Genomic DNA, 20,021 nt, shown 5'->3' on the forward strand with positions numbered 1-20,021 from the left:
CGAGCTCTTCTATTTCTGTTGTAACACGACTCGAGTTCATTCATCGAGTTTCTTCAGATGTGACTTCCTGCTCTGCTGCCTCTTAAACTCATGGGACTGCTGCCCCCTGTTGGGTGGTGCTGTGTACTGCTGTTGGTCTGACAACCTCCCATCTCTTGAAGACAATTGGAAAGATATTTATGATATTTAATATTTACCTTTAATGTCTTATCTTATGAAGGGGCAGTGGAGGGGCAGCCCCCTAGGGCCCTCTATGGGCCAGTAGCAGCTGGTTATATTATCACACTTATACAAATTCCATAAGATACCGAGCTCTTCTGAAAACATGTTCTCTTCAGAGCGTCAGAGAGAAACAGAAACTTCCTGTGAGATAAGAAGTAGAGAAATGAGCTGAGGGGAAACAAACCTTAGAGTTCTCCATGACACTGTCGATGCAGTCGAAGTACGACAGCTCATTGACGGCTTCTGTCGGGTTCTCCAGCATCCCCCTCACCGACTGCACACACACACACACACACACACACACACAACAGTTAGAACACACGCAGACGCACACAGACACACACCACCCTCAGTGGAACAGAGGTCGTTACCTCCAGTTCTCTGAGGGCGTTGTCACACTCCTTCTGACCCGGCGCCTGCTGAGTGCACATGGTGATGAGCTGGTTGATACTGTCCGTCACGGCTCTGTGGACACAAACACATGTAAGAGACACATCAGCAGGACACGTGAAGCCTGACGGAGCGAGGGTTACCGAGCGGCAGCTGCCAGCTGGTTCTTCAGGTTGGGGGAGCTGGGGTCGGTGGACAGAGCTTTGGCTGCCAGCAGCAGTTTACTGGAGGACATGGAGATGGTCTTCAGGTTGGACACCACCTGGGTCTGGTCCTCTTTAGACTGGAGGAAGACATTGACTGTTTTAGTAACACAACCTTGTGTCTAATTATCCTTATTACATGGACACATTGTTCTTTAATTCCATTCAAATAAACTATCAATGATATATAAATGAATTAATGCAGAAATCTCTCTCTCTCTCTCTCTCTCTCTCTCTCTCTCTCTCTCTCTCTCTCTCTCTCTCTCTCTCTCTCTCTCTCTCTCTCTCTCTCTCTCTCTCTCTCTCCCTCCCCCTCTCTCATCCTGACCTGCGATGTTCCTGCCATGTCGACTCCAGCGTCCAGGAAGTTGCTGAAGTCTTGTCCAAACTTGCTGGTGGACCTGGCCAGGTCCTGCGTGGTCCCTCTGGAGGCCTGGACCACCTCATTGGCTGACTGATTCAGACCGGCCGCCACCTGGTTGAGCTGAGCCTGAACCTCCTGGAAGCTCCGCCCACTGGACGGGAACTAGGGCAGAAAGAGGACCATGAGAATCCAGAAGAGAAGAAGAAAGGAACCAACACACAATGTGATGTCATGAAGCCTGTTTACGTCCCACAATGCAACATTATCATTCACTAGAGTTGTGCTGCTAAAGTTGAGCTCTAACATCATCGAATCTGTTTTCAGATGTTTCTCTGACACGTGTTCATTATGATGATGATTCCGAGCAGTAGCCTCCATGTGGAATATTTGACTGTAAGAATAATACAAATTAACGAGGTCAGTCATCAGACTTTCTGGAAATAAAAAACGTATCTTTCCTTCAACTCAGCGTAAACAGACTCAGACAGAGAATCTCCAGCATGAATAAAAGGTTGTGTTGCACTAACAGAATGAGACAGGAGGGTCTTGCTGGCCTCGCCCACAGTGCGGATGGCGTTGTCCACATCCCTCTGTCCAGGAAGGCAGTTCACAGTTCTGTTCAGGGCCTGAGACACGGCCTTGGCCACCTACACACACACACACACACACACACACACACATTCAAAACACGTTGTCTTATCTCTTTGGTTTAAGGGTCATGCTTCTAATCAGGAAGTGGTTGGACGGTCGTCTGACCTGGGCGAGCCTCTGCTGACTCTCTGCGTCTCCTGGCTTAGCGATGGCCCTCTTGGTCTCTTCTATCAGGTTGCCCGACTTGTCCATGACGTCAGCGGCGCAGTCCAGCATGGCGTTGCGCGCCTGCGAGTCGTCCGTGGTGGCAGCGACTCCTCTGGCGGCAGAGGCCAGGGACTTCAGAGCCTGGGCCACGTCTCTGGCTGCCATGCCTGGACACAGAGAGAAGGAATCCATCAAGACACAAATCATTCAGAATTGTACAAATTATGACACCTGATGAAATCCAAATGGGTCATAAAGCAGAGGAAAGACATGAAAAACATCTGGATCGGTTCGTCCTCCTTATTCCATCCAACTCATCTTGAAGCTGCTCTTAGAGGAACAGAGGATGAGATGAGTGTGTGTTGTGTGTAGCTCACCTGTGTAGTTCTCGTTGCCCTGCGTGGCCTCACTCAGCAGCTGAGCGATGGCTGAGCTCACAGCCTTGGTGCTGGTGCCCAGATCCTGGGAGCATTTCTCAAGCTGAGAGAGGAACAACATGAAGATTATCCTGCTGCTGACGTCCAATTGTGTGTGTGTGTGTCTGTGTGTGTGTGTGTGTGTGTGTGTCTCACCGTCTCTCCTGGCAGTGGTTTGAGTTTCCCCTCCTCAGCTGAAGCCTTGGCCTCCCTCATGTCTTTCTCCAGATCTCTGACCATTGACAAAGCGTTGTCAATCTCCAACGGACCACACGCTTCCTGAGCCTGCACACGCACACGCACACACACACACACACACACACACACACATTGACGAGTGGTCCAGACCTGTCGTACGAGTCGTGCACAGATAATCTGACTTTCTTTCCACTAAAACACTTTAATTTGCTGGAGATATGTTTGATGTTGAGCGTGGACATTCCTTGGGTTTGGAAACTAGAGATTTACAACTAGTTTGATCAGAGTTTAGTGGATTAAACTCGAACTTGTACAAACAAAGTTCACAGGAAAGAGTGGCAGGGATTTTGTAGAAGAATCTGAAGATGTTCCGTCCCTCAGGTCCGAGTGCGAGTTACCTTCTGAGAGGCGGTGCGGAGCTCAGCCAGAGCACTGGCCAGGTTCTTAGCACACTGGCTGAGCTGCATCGCGGAGGCCTGGTCACTGATGTTGGGAACAGTGGATTTAGAGGCTGTGACCATTTTAGCACCAGGCTGAAGAGAAGAGAAAACAGTCAGTGTCCGGTTTCACTGAAATAAAGTAGAAAACTACAGAAAGGCTTTTCACAGTCATGAACAACAATCGTTTATCCTTACACATACACATGAGGAGAAAGGATCATTCAAAATGTGAATATCTTCATTTAATGTGGAAATCTCTTGTTTGTGGATGTTTCACTGATTTCAGGTCATTCAAGGAAACTAAATATTGAACTTAAGACTCAGTTAATCCATCACAGGAGAATTTGAAACCTTCTCCCTGTTGACTGGTGATGCAGCGTTTCACCACAACGTTAAAACACACTTGTGTTGGTGACTACTCTCTGTGGGGAGGATGTAGATGTGCTGATTGGCTGGTGCCACAGTCACCTGCAGGAAGTTCTGGCTGGCACTGATGAGGGCGAGCTGAGCGCTGGGGCTGTCGGGCTGAGACTGGCTGCCTCGGACTCCCTGAACCAGCTGAGGGATCTGCTCCGCCACCACCTGAACACGAGAGAGGAAATCAAACCCAGAGACAAGATGAGCACATCCAAGATGAAGACGCTCAGTCTGTAACCAGCATGAGAAGAGCACGCAGGTCAGGGGGCGTTTACCTTGCAGCTCTGGACCAGCTGCTGCTGTGCGGCCTGGTTCCTGTTGGACGAGGCGGCGTGCTGAGCAGCAGCGATGGTCTGAGTGGCTGCTGCCGCCGCCTGTTTGGCTGCGTTCTGACAGGAAACAGGAAACAAGACATGTGTCATTACCACTGTGTTGCTGCAGGACTGAGGTAGAACAGCAGCTGAGGAGCTCTGCCTCAATCCTCGTTACCTCCAGCTTGTTGACAAGTCGTTTCTTGATGGCGTTCTGGGCGGCGGCGTTGGTGGCCATGCGGAGACCCTCAGCAGCCTCTCGTAACTTCTGCTGCTGCTCCTCACTGTCAGGGTTCGCTGCGGCACCCTGGGGTGAAAGACACAAACACATTAAAATGATGACGTCAGTTCAACACTAAAATAATGGAGGTCAAAGACAAAGGGCGGACCTTAGCCGCCTCCACCATCTTGGCAGTGGCATCGGCCAGCAGTTTGGCGGCTGACAGCAGTTTACGCGAGTTCTCCAGGTCGGTCTCTCCCTCTGCATCCATCTTGATGGCGTTGACCAGATCAGACGTGGCCTGGGCAAGAATACGAGCCTGCCGAACCATCTCACCTGACGAGTTAAAGAGAGGAAACGTCAGAGGGAAACTTTTAGTGTTTCATTAAGTCTCTTCAGGAGACACGTGTTTAATCATCGAGCGAACAACAGTCACGGTTCATCCTCTGGACACCATGAGATTCAACATATTTCACAGAAACTCAGCCTATATACACATGTCAAGCTAAGTTGTCAGTTTGGCCTCAGGAGGCGAAGGAGGGTCTAAAATGTCCAGACTTTATTCTCTGAATTCTTCAAAGTGTGGAGATGTTTGAGGACAGATAGGTGGCGCTGTTGGTGAAGCCCAGCTGAGTGCGCCCCCTGTGGTCATTAGTTTAGAGTGCGTCACCCACCAGCATCTCCCATGGAGCTGAAGATGTTCTCGGTGACATCCAGAATGCGGTCGGTGGCTTCCCCGTGGCGTCCGATAGGATGGCCGCCGCTGGCGTACTGTTTGATGTGCTGGAGCAGCTCATTGAGGGCATGAGTGACGCCGGTGGCAGCCACGCCCACCTGCTTCAGGAGGCCCTCGTCATTGGTCGCCCCCTGCGACGCCTCCACGCACCCTTCTACAGACTTGGCCACCAGCTTTCCGGCCTCGATCAGCTGCTCCTGGCACACCGGCGAGCTGATGGTCGGAGCCACCACCTGACGAGGGACGAGATGGAAGAATGAAACGAGATGAGACTCTGGATGTCCGACAGGCGGCGCCCGGCTCGAGTGGACGACTCACCCTGGTGCAGGCCACCAGCTGAGACGTGGACAGAGCACACTGAGTGGCCGCGGCGATCACACGGTTCTGCTGGGCCGAGTCCTCCGTCTTCTGGGCCACGTTCTTGGCTTTGAGCACCAGGGCTGCGGCAGCGTTAGCTACAGCTTTAGCCAGCTGCATTAGCATGTCCTGCCAACGACAAACACTCGTCAGTTACGATTCACTGATCACTCGTTACGCATGGGACAAAGAGGAGGAGCTAATTATTACATGTTGTGAAAGTAGAATTTAAATACAGACGATCAATGAATGTGAATAAAGACGACGACACATCTCCACTTCCTCCACTTCACAATATCCATGTGCGTTTATATATATATATATATATATATATATATATATATATATATATATATATATATATATATATATATATATATATATATATATATGACCATTACTGCAGCCAGCCACCAGGTGGCGATCAAGCTGTTCTGGCTTCACTTTTAGGAAATGTCAAGTCGTCCATCTTTATTAACACACTATGGTTGGAAGAAGTTAGAATATTTGGAATTTTGTAGATTATTTATAAAATGATTCTTTATGATTATTCTTATTATTAAAATCTGAAAATAATAAATGTGTTGATATGACAGCGGAGAGAGGAAGTGAAAAATGTCTGACTTCATAATTAATTTGCCAAAAAATGAGATGAAACACATTAAACAACGTTACAGATCAAATTAATTGATAGTAATATTATTGTTGATAATATGTTTATGGTGAATTACGTTGGCCACCATATAATATATATATATATATATATATATATATATATATATATATATATATATATATATATATTATAAAACTTGACACTGGTGACAGAAGGTCCTGACCCCTCCCTTCTGAACTCGCTCCTCTGATTACTGACTGATTGGATTATGATCACGTGACTGGATTATTATTCATAATGTCGAATTAGAGATGGTTTTGATTGGCTCTTCAGTTTGAAACATTTGCCTGACGGACACGTTTGTTACCAGGATTTGATAAAAAGTGAGGACTCTCCCTCTGGTTCCCCTGAAAGATCCGTTACCTAGAAACTGTCAGATACAGACATGAAACACACACATTCATCAGACACACACACCTCATGTGTTTGTGTTGTCAACCTTCTCACTCTCAGGGTTAAGAGGCTGAAGTTAACAATCACATCGGTTGTGATGGGGGGGTAAAGACTCACCTGGAACTGAGGGTCAGTGTCCGTCTCTCCGATGTGCGACAGGAGCTCGCCGCTGGCCTGCCCCACGTTTCCTGCAGCCTGCAGCAGGATCTGACGCGGCTGCAGGGAAACAAACAACATGTAACTCAAACTGCAAAGAGTAGAAACTTACTTCTTAGACATCTGTCTGTCTCAGTCTGGCTCTGCACTGACCTCTGTGTTTGCCGGCTGAGCGGTCTTCAGCATGTCGGAGACGGCACACGCCAGGTTCTTAGCGGCGCCCAGCAGCTGCTGACCGTTTGCTCCTTCGTCCTCCATGAGCGCCGCCAGCAGTTTGACACCCTTTGACATCTCCGTCAGGTTGGAGGAGATGGTGGTAACAGCACAACCCACGGCCGTGTAGTCCGTCTCTGCTGGGTCGCCTGACAACAGGTTCATTGAAAGATCAATTTGTGGCCCAGACCGACTCTATGTAAAGAAACATGTCCGCTGATTCTACCTGCGGTGAGGTTGACCATGGAGGCGGTGCCTGCTGTGATGGCGTCCACCTGGGAGTGGATCTCATGTTTGGACTCATCCATCTTGTTTTTGCGCCAGGCTTGGGACGCCTGAAACAAGGACAAAGAAAAAGTCCTCCGGTCACAGAGATGCAGAAGGAACCGGTCGACGCTCAGAACAACACATCAGCACACAGATCAAGAATGAAGGAGTTCAATCTCACGGCGTCGGTTCCCAGCGGCGGCAGAGTGTCGAAGTCGTCCAGAGCGGCCTGAGCAGCCTGGACCGCCTGCATACTGGAGTTAATGGTTCCAGTCAGAGCTTGTTGAGCTGAAGTCTGAGGAAACACAGGAAATACTGTCACCCCCACGACACACCGCCTTACAGCCCAAGATCAGAGTCTCTGTGTTTCTCTGTGTCTCACCAGCGGAGGCATGTGTCCCCGGTGCATCTGTCCACTGGTGATGTGCTGCTTGGCCTGAGGCATGGAGCCCATCTGGAAGCTCTCTGGTCCTCCGGCTCCGGAGCGCATGATGGCCGGCAGCGCCACCGAGCCCGTCTCCACCTTCCCCACCCGGTTGAACTGCTGCTGCAGCACCGTCGACCTGGAGAGAGGAACCGTGAGAAGTGAGGATCCAGCCACACACACACACACACACACACACAGACACACAGACACACACACACACACACACACACACACACAGACACACAGACACACACACACACACACACACACACACACACACACTCACACACTCACACACACACACACACACACACACACAGACACACACACACACACACACACACACACACACACACACAGACACACACACACACACACACACACACACACACTCACTTTTTGGGAGACACAGAGTCTTCCAGCATCGTTGACTCTTCATCTCCTTCCAGACCAAAATGATCTTTGCTCTTTTTCTGTAGTCGATAAACAAATGAAACCTGGTTAGACATCAAGATGCTTTTGTCTGAGAAGATCAAGAAGTTCACAGATTCCAGGGTTTGAAGACAAGGACACTGATCTAATGATTAAACCAGTAGGTTTTCCACAGTTGTGAATAATGTGTCCATGTTCACCTTCTTGAGGATGATGTCGATGTATCCGGCGATGAGCTGAGCGATCTGCTCTCCCTCAGTGGTCTGCACAGAGTAGTACCCGTCCTGATAATCTCCAAAGTCCTGGAAGATCAAGGTCACACACATGCTCCTGAATCCTGAGTTTAAGCAGCTTTCTGTCTTCATCTGTTTCTATTCAGCGGCTGCATGCATCTGAAGACTGTTTCACAGCGCTGCCACTAGTCCCATTACCAGGCTTCAACCCAACCATTAACTCTAGAGCAATCACAGGAAGCCTCTGTGGACAATCTACCCGGCAGAAGAAACACCTCCTGCATCCTGAGTCCGGCGTCTCGCAGTCAACCCCCCCGAGCAGCAGCTCAGGGGCAATGACCTGTTCCGTCCTTTCCCTTGAAGAACTCACCAGGGTGAAGCTCTTGGGCGAAGCAGCCCAGCGTTTGATGTTGGTCAGGTTCCACTCCTGGATCACCTCCTTCGTCTTCTCGTCCACCCTCATCACGCACTCCTTGGTGATTCCCAGCAGGCGAGGCACCAGTTTGTTCTTTCCCTTCATTTTCTCCTGCAGGACGTTAAATCACAGTTAATGAAGCGGCAGCGTCACTGAAAACAGGTTCATCCCATTTAACATGTTGCAGCTGCTGTGTGTAAAACACTGATCACTATTTCTTTCCTTGTGCATCAACACCAGAGACTGTGAATAAAGATGGAGACTGTGAATAAAGATGATAAAGATGCTGAGAGAAGCGTCTCCTCACCTTGACCAGAAAGAAGGACACTCCGTACGTCTTCAGAGACCTGGCCAGCTTCACGTAGCTGACCTTGGCCTCGATCTCCGTCATGTTCTGGCAGTTTTTGTGCGCCTGCAGGGACACGAGAGGGGATGAGAGGAGGAGGAGTCATCTCCTTTAGATTAACTACATCAGAACTACATACATCTCCTGCTCTGCTCACGGCTCAGAGAAACTAAAGTAAGGTTCTGTTCAGACCTGGTGTCAACATCCGACCTGAGAGATCTGATCGTGTGTTCATCTGTAAACTTGTCTGTTCACACCTGGTATTAAAGTGCGTCCTCCTGAATGCGTCTCCTCTGATCATGTGACCAGATTGCACTTCCTGCTCTTTAGGTAAATAATCACGTACGTCGTTTCTGTTCATGAAGACAAAACATGCGTCTCCACTATAATCATCGTTATGTAGAGTTACAGGTTCGTACATGTACGACAACTGGACGTGTTGTGTAGTGAGTGTTTGTGAAGCAGCAGCAGCAGGTTGTCGGGTCCGGGAGGACGTGAGTGGACTAGACGTCCTCCATCTGTGGCTCAGGACACGTTCACACTGATGAAAGAATGAGGTCAGCAGACGACCTCTCGATGTGTCTGAGTGATCGGACGCATTGAGGACACATCTGGATTCTCTGTGATCGGACGTAAACACCAGGTCTGTGAACTTTATCTGTGACGACTCGTGATGTCTGGTTCTCACCTGGAAGATTTTCTTCTCTCCTTTGTGTTTGATATATTCTTTGGGAAGGAACTCCTTTAAACTGAGGAGAAAGATTACAACTGAAAATCAAACACACCTGACGAAACTCAAATGATAGAAATAATAATAACAAGGATGATGATGAAGAAAAGACGACAGTGAGGAGGAGTGTGAAGACGGAGCTCACTCCAGGAATCCAGGCTTGTGTTTGGTCTCGTTGTGGTCGCCGAACTGAATCTGACACTGATAACCTGCAAACTCACAGGCCTTGTCAAAGGAGACGGGGTGGGAGCCGTTCAGGATGTCGTCACGGGCCTGTGGCACACACACACACGGTAACACACACACACGGTAACACACACACACACACACGGTAACACACACACACACACACACACACACACACACACACACACACACACACACACACACACACACACACACACACACACACACACACACACACACACACACACACACAGGAGAACACAAGAAAACTTATAGAAACAAAAAGAACAACCTGAGTAGAACAAACTAAAGAATACTTGATTCTGATTGGCTGGATTGGTGAAGAGGGAACTGAAGCAAAGGATTATGGGATGGAGGTGGTGTACCTGCACGTAGAGCAGGTTGAGCTGGACGGGATCTCTGGAGTCCACGTTCTGATCCGAGTAGAAGAACTTCCTCCTGAGCAGCAGCATCTCTGTCTCCTCCACGCCCTGTTCCCTCAGCGTCCTGCCGTGGTCCAACCAGTTCACTGAGGACAGACACAGGAGACACCGACGCTCTAACACCGTGTTTATAGATCTGATATACAGACAAATCTGTTTGCATTTAATCTGACTGATTAAGTGAGTCATGATTTTAGTGGGATTTTAATTGGAATAAATATAAAGATGATGATGGTGTAATTTTTGTTGGATTCTCGAGTTCATGATCTGATCTGATCACCTTTCTTCTTTCATCACAAAAAAGTTCCCATCAAATTGTGTGATAGTATTGACCGTGTGTGTGTGTGTGTGTGTGTGTGTGTGTCTCTTACACTCGTCGTCTGTGTGCAGTTTCTGCTTCAGCTTCTCCATCTTCTTGTCGTCTCTCAGCAGAGTCTTGTCTCTCTTCAGTGTCCCTGTGGTCTCCTCCTTCTTCTCCTCACCGATGTCTCGCACCAGCGAGTACTCGTCATAGTTTGTGATGCCTGAAACACACACAGACACACACAGACACACAGACACACACAGACACACACATTACAGGACTCCAGTAGACTCTACAGTCGATCTCGTTCTGGAGGTGATGACGTCAGGACAAACGTCACAGAGAGAGACAACCGACCTATTCTGGCGCAGATGGTCATGAGCATGTCGCTGACGATCTTGGAGTCGTCCACCATGACGGTCTTCACTGTGCCGTCCAACATGCGGATCTTCAGAGGCCTGTGCTTCTTCTTGTACTCCAGAGTGTCCTGACAGGCAGGACAAGTTCAGATTCAGTGTTAGAGGCTGTAGAAACCCAGATGAAGTTTTAGTCACACAGACACAGGATTTAAACCCGACCAGTTTATGGGTTGGCAGAAAGACTGCCCTGCAGATGTTTGCCTCTGTCGACCTGATCCGTTTCAGTCGACACACATTTGTTTTCCAGACTCATATGAGGTCTCTGTGACCTTTGACCCCCGAAATATAATCAGTTCAAGTCCAAGTGAACATTTGTACTAAATATGAAGAGATTCTCTCACGTCGTTCATGAGATATTCACAAGAATGGGATGGACACATAAAACCTCCGACCACTAGGTGTCGCTGCCATGTGCATTTATGTATATATTTTACTTTACTAAAATTATGGTTATTTTCTTAGTTCAAGTTCTATTGTAGTAATTTATAATAAAGTTTACAGTTAAACTGTAAAGAATAACACCTCAGCTACATTTATTCGTCATAAGACAATAACATGTTAGGAATCTTTGATTATTACACTTAATATATATATGTATCAGAAATGTACTTTTACTCCCTCATATCAACATCGGCCACAAATAGCCACGTGGCTCAGGTTCCAGTCTAAACCACACTGGACGTATTTCTTCATGTTTCCATTTGTTCTGTGTTCGAGGGAAGTATTTGTTGCACTTTGTGACTCACTCCATTCCTCAGCATGTAGTAATCCAGGGCCTTTCCTGCCTCCAGCCAGATGCCTTTCTTTGGGTCTTCATCGGACAGGAACAGCCCGTAGTCCTGAGCTGTGGAGCAAACACAAGTCAGAGTGGAGCTGCTGGCTCAAGGCTGCACTGTTTATCAGGTCACTTCTCTGCATCTTCTCTGGAGGATCATGTGTGAACACAAATGTGAGTGAGACGTGATGTAAACATGATCACATGACCTCAGAGGTCACACGTCACTTCCTGTCTCTGTCTGCTGCAGCCGGCTGCCCCCCCTCTCCCCTGAACCAGGAGGAGGATCTGATGCTGTGAACGAGTCTGTGCAGAAAACCTGCTGCTGAGTTGTTCAGCTGTGAAACACAAACTCTGGAGACGCTCTGGAGACGAGTCTCTGGATTTGACCTGGAGCTCAGGTCTGAAAACGTCTTAAATGTGAACGGGTTGGAACACGACCTGCACAGAGCGGCTGTGAGACATCTTACGTAAAGACACATAACTCCGGACTATTCTCAGTTTACAGCTGTTTTCAGCCTGTAATCATCTCCACTCACACTGTGTCACACGCTGCCTGATTCGCTCCTGTGCTCAACTGCCCATCACGGGCCACTGACCCACAGCAGGACTCGTTCAGCGGAGCTGAGTTTTACAAGCTGACAGTGAAGTATCCAGACTCCGCTTCAGAGAGAAATCACAAAACATTTAACAAATGAAAAAGTTGAATTAAAACTTATGATTCCGAAGTTTCAGCTGAAAACCAACAGGTATTTATTAGTGTTGCTGAGTGATTCAGAACCAAATCTTTACTTTTCAGTGTTTGACACTTTATGTGATGAAGCTATTTTCATTATAACTGTTTCCCATGTATTTCAGTGACAGGGCCTTTTGACTCTTTGACTCTTTTTCATGAATGAAGACGTCGGACGTGACGCTTTAAATTCATTAGGACGTTAACGGTGTTAATTTGGTGTCAGTCGTCATGTTTACACAAACACACTTTTAGGAGGATTTTCATCTTCAAGTTGAACAAACATTGTTTACCTGCAGAAACTGATTTAAATGACATATTATTATGACTTCTAGCTCAGTTGACTTGTCCTGTCCCCAAGTGTGTGTCTGTCTGTGTCTGTCTGTCTGTCTGTGTCTGTCTGTGTGTGTGTGTGTGTGTCTGTCTGTCTGTCTGTCTGTCTGTCTGTCTGTCTGTCTGTCTGTCTGTCTGTCTGTCTGTCTGTCTGTGTCTGTCTGTGTGTGTGTGTGTGTCTGTCTGTGTGTGTCTCTGTGTGTGTGTGTGTGTGTCTGTGTGTGTGTGTCTCTGTGTGTGTGTGTGTGTCTGTCTGTCTGTCTGTGTGTGTGTGTCTCTGTGTGTGTGTGTGTGTGTGTGTCTGTCTGTCTGTGTCTGTCTGTGTGTGTGTGTCTCTGTGTGTGTGTGTCTGTCTGTGTCTGTCTGTCTGTGTGTGTGTCTGTCTGTGTGTGTCTCTGTGTGTGTGTGTGTGTGTCTGTCTGTGTCTGTGTGTCTCTGTCTCTGTGTCTCTGTGTGTGTGTGTGTGTGTGTGTGTCTCTCTCTCTGTGTGTCTCTGTGTCTGTGTGTCTCTGTGTGTGTCTCTGTGTGTGTGTCTCTGTGTGTCTGTCTGTGTCTGTGTCTGTGTGTCTCTGTCTCTGTGTCTCTGTGTGTGTGTGTGTGTGTCTCTCTCTGTGTGTGTCTGTGTGTGTCTGTGTGTGTCTGTGTGTGTCTCACGCTGGCCGAGCTGAGCCTCAGGAACTCTCTCCCTGATCATGCGGCAGGCGTCGTACACCATCGTCGACGGTTCAAACTGCATCGTCTTCACCACGTTCCCGACGCCGATCTTGAGTGACAGGGCCACCATGACTGCTGCTCTGCACCTCGGCCCGACTCACTCCTGCAAAACATTTAACATTCAAACATCACAACCTTCTTCAGAGTCAGGCTGCTCCTCAGGGCCACAGACCAATCAGAGTGGACTATAGGTGGCGCTGTTTGAAAAGGATTATACAGAAACTACAAAAACTATTTCACTAAACTCTGATGAAGCCGAACTCGTGACCTTTTAGGGCAGATCCAGGAACCTTTGATCTCTTTAACATCGTCGGATCAAATCCTTTTTAACATTTTCACTCAGAATAATATAATCATAATTCATGATTTTAACGATATTAATGAGTGTGTGAGTGCAGTGGTGTCAGAAGGAGACTTGATTCTTCTCGTAGTTTCAGCTGATGAAGTTCAGTGAGGAGGAAGCTCGACTTCACAGAGTGGAGGGTGTGAACGTTAGAATGAGGAACAGCAGTTATATTTACAGCATAACAAGAAACTGCAGAAACGGACTTCTATAATCGGCTCCATCGTTGCTATGACAACACATTTATACCCAGCTGCTCAGAAAACAGTGTTCACCTCTAATCTGACGTCATGTCAGATTGAACTGATCAGAACTGTGACTGACAGCTGATCATTTATCATCCGGTGTCAGTTTAACACAGGACGACAATAATCGAAGATCCTGAATGAACGATGGAATATGAAGAATTAACATAAAAACTGAATTGACCCGACAAAGCATCAGATTCCACAGGAACACACAGTTCACAGCTTTGAGCCACACACACACACACACACACACACACACACACACACACACACACACACACACACACACACACACACACACACACACACACACACACACACACACACACACACACACACACACACACCCTGTGAAGAAGTGACAACTGGTCAAAACAGTCCTCACAAAGATATAAGTACAGGAACACACACACACAGCCAAGAAAAAACTGACAAATAACACGTGTGTGTGTGTGTGTGTGTGTGTGTGTGTGTGTGTGTGTATGTAATGTGAAGAAAACTGAAATAAGGAAACAGAAATGTCAGTTTGTGTCAAAGCAGAAACTCGAACCACAACATGTGACTCAAAGTGAGAGTTTGTCTTCATCAACGTGACGAAGAAGAGGAGGAAGCTTCCTCTGCTCTTTTCTCTTCAATCGGTCGAGTTCAACCAGACTTTTCTGCACTTAGAGCAAAGTAAAACTCCTGGAGCTGTAAATGTTCCATGTTTGATCTAAGTCTGAGCTGCAGTAACAACAGAACTGTGCAGGAGGACGAGGGAGGACGAGGGAGGACGAGGGAGGACGAGGGAGGACGAGGCCGTGAGTTACGACCAGGAGACGACAGCAGAGGCTGTGCGCTGCAGAGCGACGGAGAGAGAGCGAGTGTTGGCGTCGCAGCTCCGAGGGATTGGATGTCACAACACAGACGCTCTCACATCCTGCTGACACGGTCTCACTATCAGTTCCTCTTTCTGTTCCTGGCTCCGTGACGGATGTCAGGGTCAGATCTCAGGCTGCAGCTCTGATCTGAAGTCCAGGCATTGTAGTAACAGATAAAACAAGAGGTTTCTAGAGAAGAGTCGTTTCCTTCAACACGAGTTCCTCCACGAGTCAATCTATTACTTTGATCAGTTTCATTCCTCTGACATTTACTTGAGTGTTTATAAAGAAGAGAGAAGGGGAGTACCTGATGTAAAACACTGTTTGAGTGACAGCCCTCCTGTCCAATCAGATGCGCAGCTCTGGAGTTCTTCTCTGGCTGAAAAATTAAAAACCAACAAAAACCAGGTTACATTCCTGAGACTTCAAGAATCTGAAAATTCAATAAAACAGACTCATAGTAAAAAAACCGAACAGCTCAGATTAAATCAGGTTTTCTGGTAGAAACAAGTTTTAAAGAAAAGATTTAAACAAGGACGTTTCATTTCCTCAGCCGGGATCCAAATAAAAACCTACTGAACTGTGGTGTCATGAGGAGAGTGCTGGTGGAGGTGTGAGCTCAGAGGTGGTGTCGTTTTAAACAGGATCATACAAACAACCACTTCCTGCTTCAAGGAGCTGGACATTCAAGAATCCTCCAGTCGTCCAATCTGTGCAGAACAGATCCAGTTTCAGAGCCTCAGCTTCAAACCAGGTGACATGAAGTCAGTTCACACAAATATTTTACAAGCTGAGTCTGGTTCTAATGCTGAGGTCGACTCTTTATCTGCAGCAACATGTCTGGAGCCACGTCAGGACCTCTGGCTCTGAAATAACATCTTAGCTCAGGCTGCTGGTTCACTTTAATGGGGTGAGTGTGAGTGTGAGTGTGAGTGTGTGTGTGTGTGTGTGTGTGTGTGTGTGTGTGTGTGTGTGTGCAGTGGATCTTCTCTCTTGTGAGATCCCCTCTCACTTGTCCTGATGTCACTTCCTGTTTAAAAAGCGCTCACATGCCATAAAAGGACATTTCAGTGTTTCGTATGTTGTTTCCTTCCAGCTGTGAATCAGCACTGGATCCCGACCGCAGCCAATCCTGCGACAGTTTGTTTGTGTGGACGGAGATAAGAAGAAGTTTGTCTGCTCCATTATGAATAAAGAGGTTAAACACAGAGAGACGATCCTCGACCTGAAGAGGAGGAACACTAATTACTGCACTGACTGAGAAATGAGGAAGAGTTCACCACAACCCTAACCCTATCAAAATCAGTTTGTCTCAAAAACACTAGAATGTGTCTAAATCAGTTTTCAGACCTGAACTGAAGCTGTGACGTGTTCCTGACGTGTTCCTGACACGTTCCTCACGTGTTCCTGACACGTTCCTCACGTGTTCCTGACGTGTTCCTGACACGTTCCTCACGTGTTCCTGACACGTGTTCCTGACGTGTTCCTGACTTGTTCCTCACGTGTTCCTGACTTGTTCCTCACGTGTTCCTCACGTGTTCCTGACTTGTTCCTCACATGTTCCTGACTTGTTCCTCACATGTTCCTGACTTGTTCCTCACATGTTCCTGACTTGTTCCTCACATGTTCCTGACTTGTTCCTCACGTGTTCCTGACATATCGTCCCGTCAGTCCCGACTCCACAGTCAACCGTCGCCCTGACAACAACCATCCGCTGCGCCTGCAGCCGTCAGATACTGAACATCTCTCATCCTCCAGGCCCGACCACACTCTGCTGGTCAGAAACTTATAAAAACTTATCGTATTAAACCAGAACAACACATTTCCCTCTCCGAGCTGCACAGCGGGGCTGATACGTCCAACATGTGATGCTGCAGATGTTCAGATATCACACAATTCCCTGAATGTTAGAAACTCTCATTGTAGCACCAGCCTGAGGAGCCTCCGTCACAGCCTTCTGTTCCCGAGCTTCTTCAGAACAACCATCTGATCTGTGACCTCTGGGATCTGAAACCTCATCACCTGATAATAATAAGCGTGTTTGTGACATCAGTTCATCTTCAAGTCCAGAATCAACCACGACATCAACCAGCAGCTGAAGTTTGAAGCATCTTGTCCGTCACATTCACAATAAATCCTCAATTGTGTTTTAGCTCCATATCAGAAATAATCTCCGTCCACACGAACACACCTGAAAGCACACGTCACATGACCTCTCACCTACACTGGTCATGTGATGTAAACAGGAAGTAGATTGTCTACTCTGCAGTCGGTTGCTTAGTAACAGTATTTCTGCTGGGTCACACACACGAGCTGTTTTCAGACCTGCAGGTGAAATCCAGAGAATCATCTCCAGAGTTTCTCCAGAGCCGGGTGCAGCCGACAGAGACAGGAAGTGACGTGTGACCTCTGCTGCAGAGGTCATGTGATCATGTTTACATCACCTGACACCTTCAGCTCTGATCACCACAAACTCTCTTCACATCTTCGTCTGTGTCTTCATCGTGTGTGTCAGCACTTCTTCACCAGAAGTTTGTTTTAGTTTCTTCATGTTTGTGTCCCATGTTAGAAGCTCCCCCCCCCCCCCCCACTCACTCAGTGAATCAGTGGAGGATCCTCTGCTGTGTTCACACTGCTCCTGGATCTAGACTTTATACAGGAGCTCAGGAGGAGGAAGACAAACTGAGTGTGATCCTCCAGAGAAGATCCAGAGAACTGAGGAGCTCAGGAGGAGGAGGACAAACTGAGTGTGATCCTCCAGAGAAGATCCAGAGAACTGAGGAGCTCAGGAGGAGGAGGACAAACTGAGTGTGATCCTCCAGAGAAGATCCAGAGAACTGAGGAGCTCAGGAGGAGGAGGACAAACTGAGTGTGATCCTCCAGAGAAGATCCAGAGAACTGAGGAGCTCAGTCTGAAGCAGCTGACGAAGCGTCCAGAGAAACGAGCCTCTGCTTCTTTCAGCTTCATCACAGCTTCAACATTCACATGAAGTTTTACATCCAAATGAACCTTTAGCTTTAAAATGAGGATTCTACTCTAAGTCAAAGTAGACGTTCCAGAGCACACACCCTCTCACTCCTCTGCTTCCATCCACCTCACTGTACCACCTGCCCGCTTGACCACCATGGCATCTGGAGCCTCCAGCCGCTCTGCTCCCTCCTCTGGAACTCATCCATAACATTGACTCTCTCCATTTTCAAATCCCGTCTATTTAAACTGGCACGTTCAGTCCGATTGTTTTCATTTGGCCGAACTACATAATGTTTCATTCTGTTCATATTATTGATCTTTTTAATACTTTGGGTTTTTGTTCTGTTTTTATCTTTGCCTTGTTAGTGACCTTGAGTGCTGTGAAAGTGCCTACAAATTAAATGTATTATGTATTATTGTTAAATAAAGGTTTGTCAAAGATGGTTTCTGTCATTTCCAGTCGTTCATATCTCACTGATGTTTATTCATGTTGAACTGTTGACTGACTCAGGATTGGTTGAGAGTGTGTGTGGGCGGGACCTCACTGCTGCTCAGACTCTCACTGTAAATGACGTCAAAAATGCAAGATGGCGGCGCCCGTACCATCTTTATTTACAGTGGTGTGTACGTGTGAAACCTACAGTACAGTTTTAAATCTAATTTTATACCTTGACCTATGTACAACTTTATCAACCTGCCTGAAAGAATGTTCCTGTCTTTGTTTCCTGGCTCCTGCCGCACATCATCCTTTAAATGAGGTTCGTTTTTAGCAGCAACATGAGCCTCAGAGTGAGGAGCTGCTCGCTGCCTCCAGCCCTGCACAGGAATTCAACTGAGCATTCCTCTGGAATACCAGCGACAGACAGAGGAGAAGAGAGGGAGGCTTTATTCAGCCTCATGTCACTGGCAGCCACAGCAGGAACTAAGTGCAGCCAATCCCAGTGGAGAAGAGGAATGTGAAGACGGAGGGATTCTCTGGCAGAGGGAAGATAACATCTCATCTCCAATTTTAAACTGTTTTCAACTCACAGGAAGTCGACCAACGGAAAACAAGGCTGGCCGGAGTACACAATATATAAAGCTATTTATATTTCATCAAATATATTATTAAAGCACGAAAATACTCTCCCAGACCACGGTCCAGACCAATGCACCAGCATTTAGTACAGAAGAGGTGTTCTGGGTCTGGACCAAACTGAACCATGGTTCTGTTCCACAGTGAAAACACTTGTTGGGAAAGTTTGGACTTTTGGACCAATCACAGGAAGTAGAGACAGAATTAAACTATAGAAGAAGAAGAAGAAGAAGAAGCAGAAGAAGAAGAAGAGGAAGCAGCTGAAGTCTTCACCTCCGATGATAAAATGTTTGAACCACGAGGACGTTCATTTGGTGTATTTGAACTAGTGTGGAGTACTGTAGTACTGTGGAGTACTATGGAGTACTGTAGTACTGTGGAGTACTATAGAGTACTGTGGAGTACTGTAGAGTACTGTGAAGTGCTGTAGAGTACTATAGAGTACTGTGGAGTACTGTAGAGTACTGTGAAGTGCTGTAGAGTACTATGGAGTACTGTGGAGCACTATGGAGTACTGTAGAGTACTGTGAAGTGCTGTAGTACTGTGGAGTACTATGGAGTACTGTAGTACTGTGGAGCACTATGGAGTACTGTAGAGTACTGTGAAGTGCTGTAGTACTGTGGAGCACTGTGGAGTACTATGGAGTACTGTAGTACTGTGGAGCACTGTGGAGTACTGTGGAGTACTGTAGAGTACTGTAGAGTACTGTGGAGTACTATGGAGTACTGAAGGTGCTGATGCTGCTAGTGATACCATCATGATGTTAACATGGCAACTAAATGAAGCTTCAATCATCTTCTCCATTCAAACAGAAAGACTACTACCCCCCCCCAACTGACAACACGCCCCTGTCAGACGCCGTCAACAAACCAATCAGAGTCAAGTATAGGTAGACTCCGCCCACGTAGGTGATGACCACAGGACGTATGTATGTCAGACTAAATTCTTTAGTCCTTAAATTACAAAGTGAAACTAAAACTAACAGATCAAAGGAACCAACGAACCTGTGAAGCTTCAGACTTTGATCAGAAAACGACCTGAATCGTATCCGTCTGTATGAACCTGAGTTAAACGACCTCAGACCTCAGACCTGTTTTAATTCAGCACCTGGTAACAGTTTCTATATAAATATCTTTTGTGATCATGATAATCAGATGAAGCAGCTCAGGCTCAGTGGGACGTTGGTGTGGAACCATCACGTGTGTTGACAGAGGGGGTTTCTGGGGGCTGGTGTCCAGGAAACACCGTCCCCTCCT

At 47.3% G+C, this 20,021-nt stretch overlaps 1 protein-coding gene across 4 annotated transcripts in view; it reads right to left on the reverse strand.

Annotated features, from left to right (window-relative positions):
• tln1 (talin 1) overlaps positions 1 to 20,021 on the reverse strand; it is a 37,663-nt gene that overhangs the window by 15,758 nt on the left and 1,884 nt on the right. For 2 of the 4 annotated variants that reach the window (XM_034601685.1, XM_034601688.1), the window contains exons 2-34: positions 15,026 to 15,097; positions 13,208 to 13,370; positions 11,459 to 11,556; positions 10,651 to 10,780; positions 10,361 to 10,513; positions 9,933 to 10,075; positions 9,506 to 9,633; positions 9,319 to 9,379; positions 8,592 to 8,696; positions 8,240 to 8,395; positions 7,837 to 7,938; positions 7,601 to 7,677; positions 7,160 to 7,340; positions 6,959 to 7,072; positions 6,737 to 6,845; positions 6,451 to 6,659; positions 6,259 to 6,357; positions 6,056 to 6,118; positions 5,034 to 5,201; positions 4,654 to 4,948; positions 4,149 to 4,315; positions 3,938 to 4,066; positions 3,724 to 3,837; positions 3,500 to 3,613; positions 2,990 to 3,124; positions 2,550 to 2,678; positions 2,355 to 2,457; positions 1,936 to 2,144; positions 1,707 to 1,826; positions 1,144 to 1,341; positions 756 to 895; positions 594 to 687; positions 407 to 496 (exon numbers count right to left, since the gene is read on the reverse strand). In XM_034601685.1, the coding sequence (XP_034457576.1) occupies positions 407 to 496; positions 594 to 687; positions 756 to 895; positions 1,144 to 1,341; positions 1,707 to 1,826; positions 1,936 to 2,144; positions 2,355 to 2,457; positions 2,550 to 2,678; positions 2,990 to 3,124; positions 3,500 to 3,613; positions 3,724 to 3,837; positions 3,938 to 4,066; positions 4,149 to 4,315; positions 4,654 to 4,948; positions 5,034 to 5,201; positions 6,056 to 6,118; positions 6,259 to 6,357; positions 6,451 to 6,659; positions 6,737 to 6,845; positions 6,959 to 7,072; positions 7,160 to 7,340; positions 7,601 to 7,677; positions 7,837 to 7,938; positions 8,240 to 8,395; positions 8,592 to 8,696; positions 9,319 to 9,379; positions 9,506 to 9,633; positions 9,933 to 10,075; positions 10,361 to 10,513; positions 10,651 to 10,780; positions 11,459 to 11,556; positions 13,208 to 13,337 (4,263 nt within the window). In that variant the 5' untranslated portion in view covers positions 13,338 to 13,370; positions 15,026 to 15,097. Of the gene's footprint in view, positions 1 to 406; positions 497 to 593; positions 688 to 755; positions 896 to 1,143; positions 1,342 to 1,706; positions 1,827 to 1,935; positions 2,145 to 2,354; positions 2,458 to 2,549; positions 2,679 to 2,989; positions 3,125 to 3,499; positions 3,614 to 3,723; positions 3,838 to 3,937; positions 4,067 to 4,148; positions 4,316 to 4,653; positions 4,949 to 5,033; positions 5,202 to 6,055; positions 6,119 to 6,258; positions 6,358 to 6,450; positions 6,660 to 6,736; positions 6,846 to 6,958; positions 7,073 to 7,159; positions 7,341 to 7,600; positions 7,678 to 7,836; positions 7,939 to 8,239; positions 8,396 to 8,591; positions 8,697 to 9,318; positions 9,380 to 9,505; positions 9,634 to 9,932; positions 10,076 to 10,360; positions 10,514 to 10,650; positions 10,781 to 11,458; positions 11,557 to 13,207; positions 13,371 to 15,025; positions 15,098 to 15,370; positions 15,568 to 20,021 lie in introns of those variants that run through there. The other 2 variants (XM_034601686.1, XM_034601687.1) reach the window with 2 other exon arrangements.

Source organism: Hippoglossus hippoglossus, chromosome 12 (genome assembly GCF_009819705.1).
Source record: "Hippoglossus hippoglossus isolate fHipHip1 chromosome 12, fHipHip1.pri, whole genome shotgun sequence".
Taxonomy (NCBI): domain Eukaryota; kingdom Metazoa; phylum Chordata; class Actinopteri; order Pleuronectiformes; family Pleuronectidae; genus Hippoglossus; species Hippoglossus hippoglossus.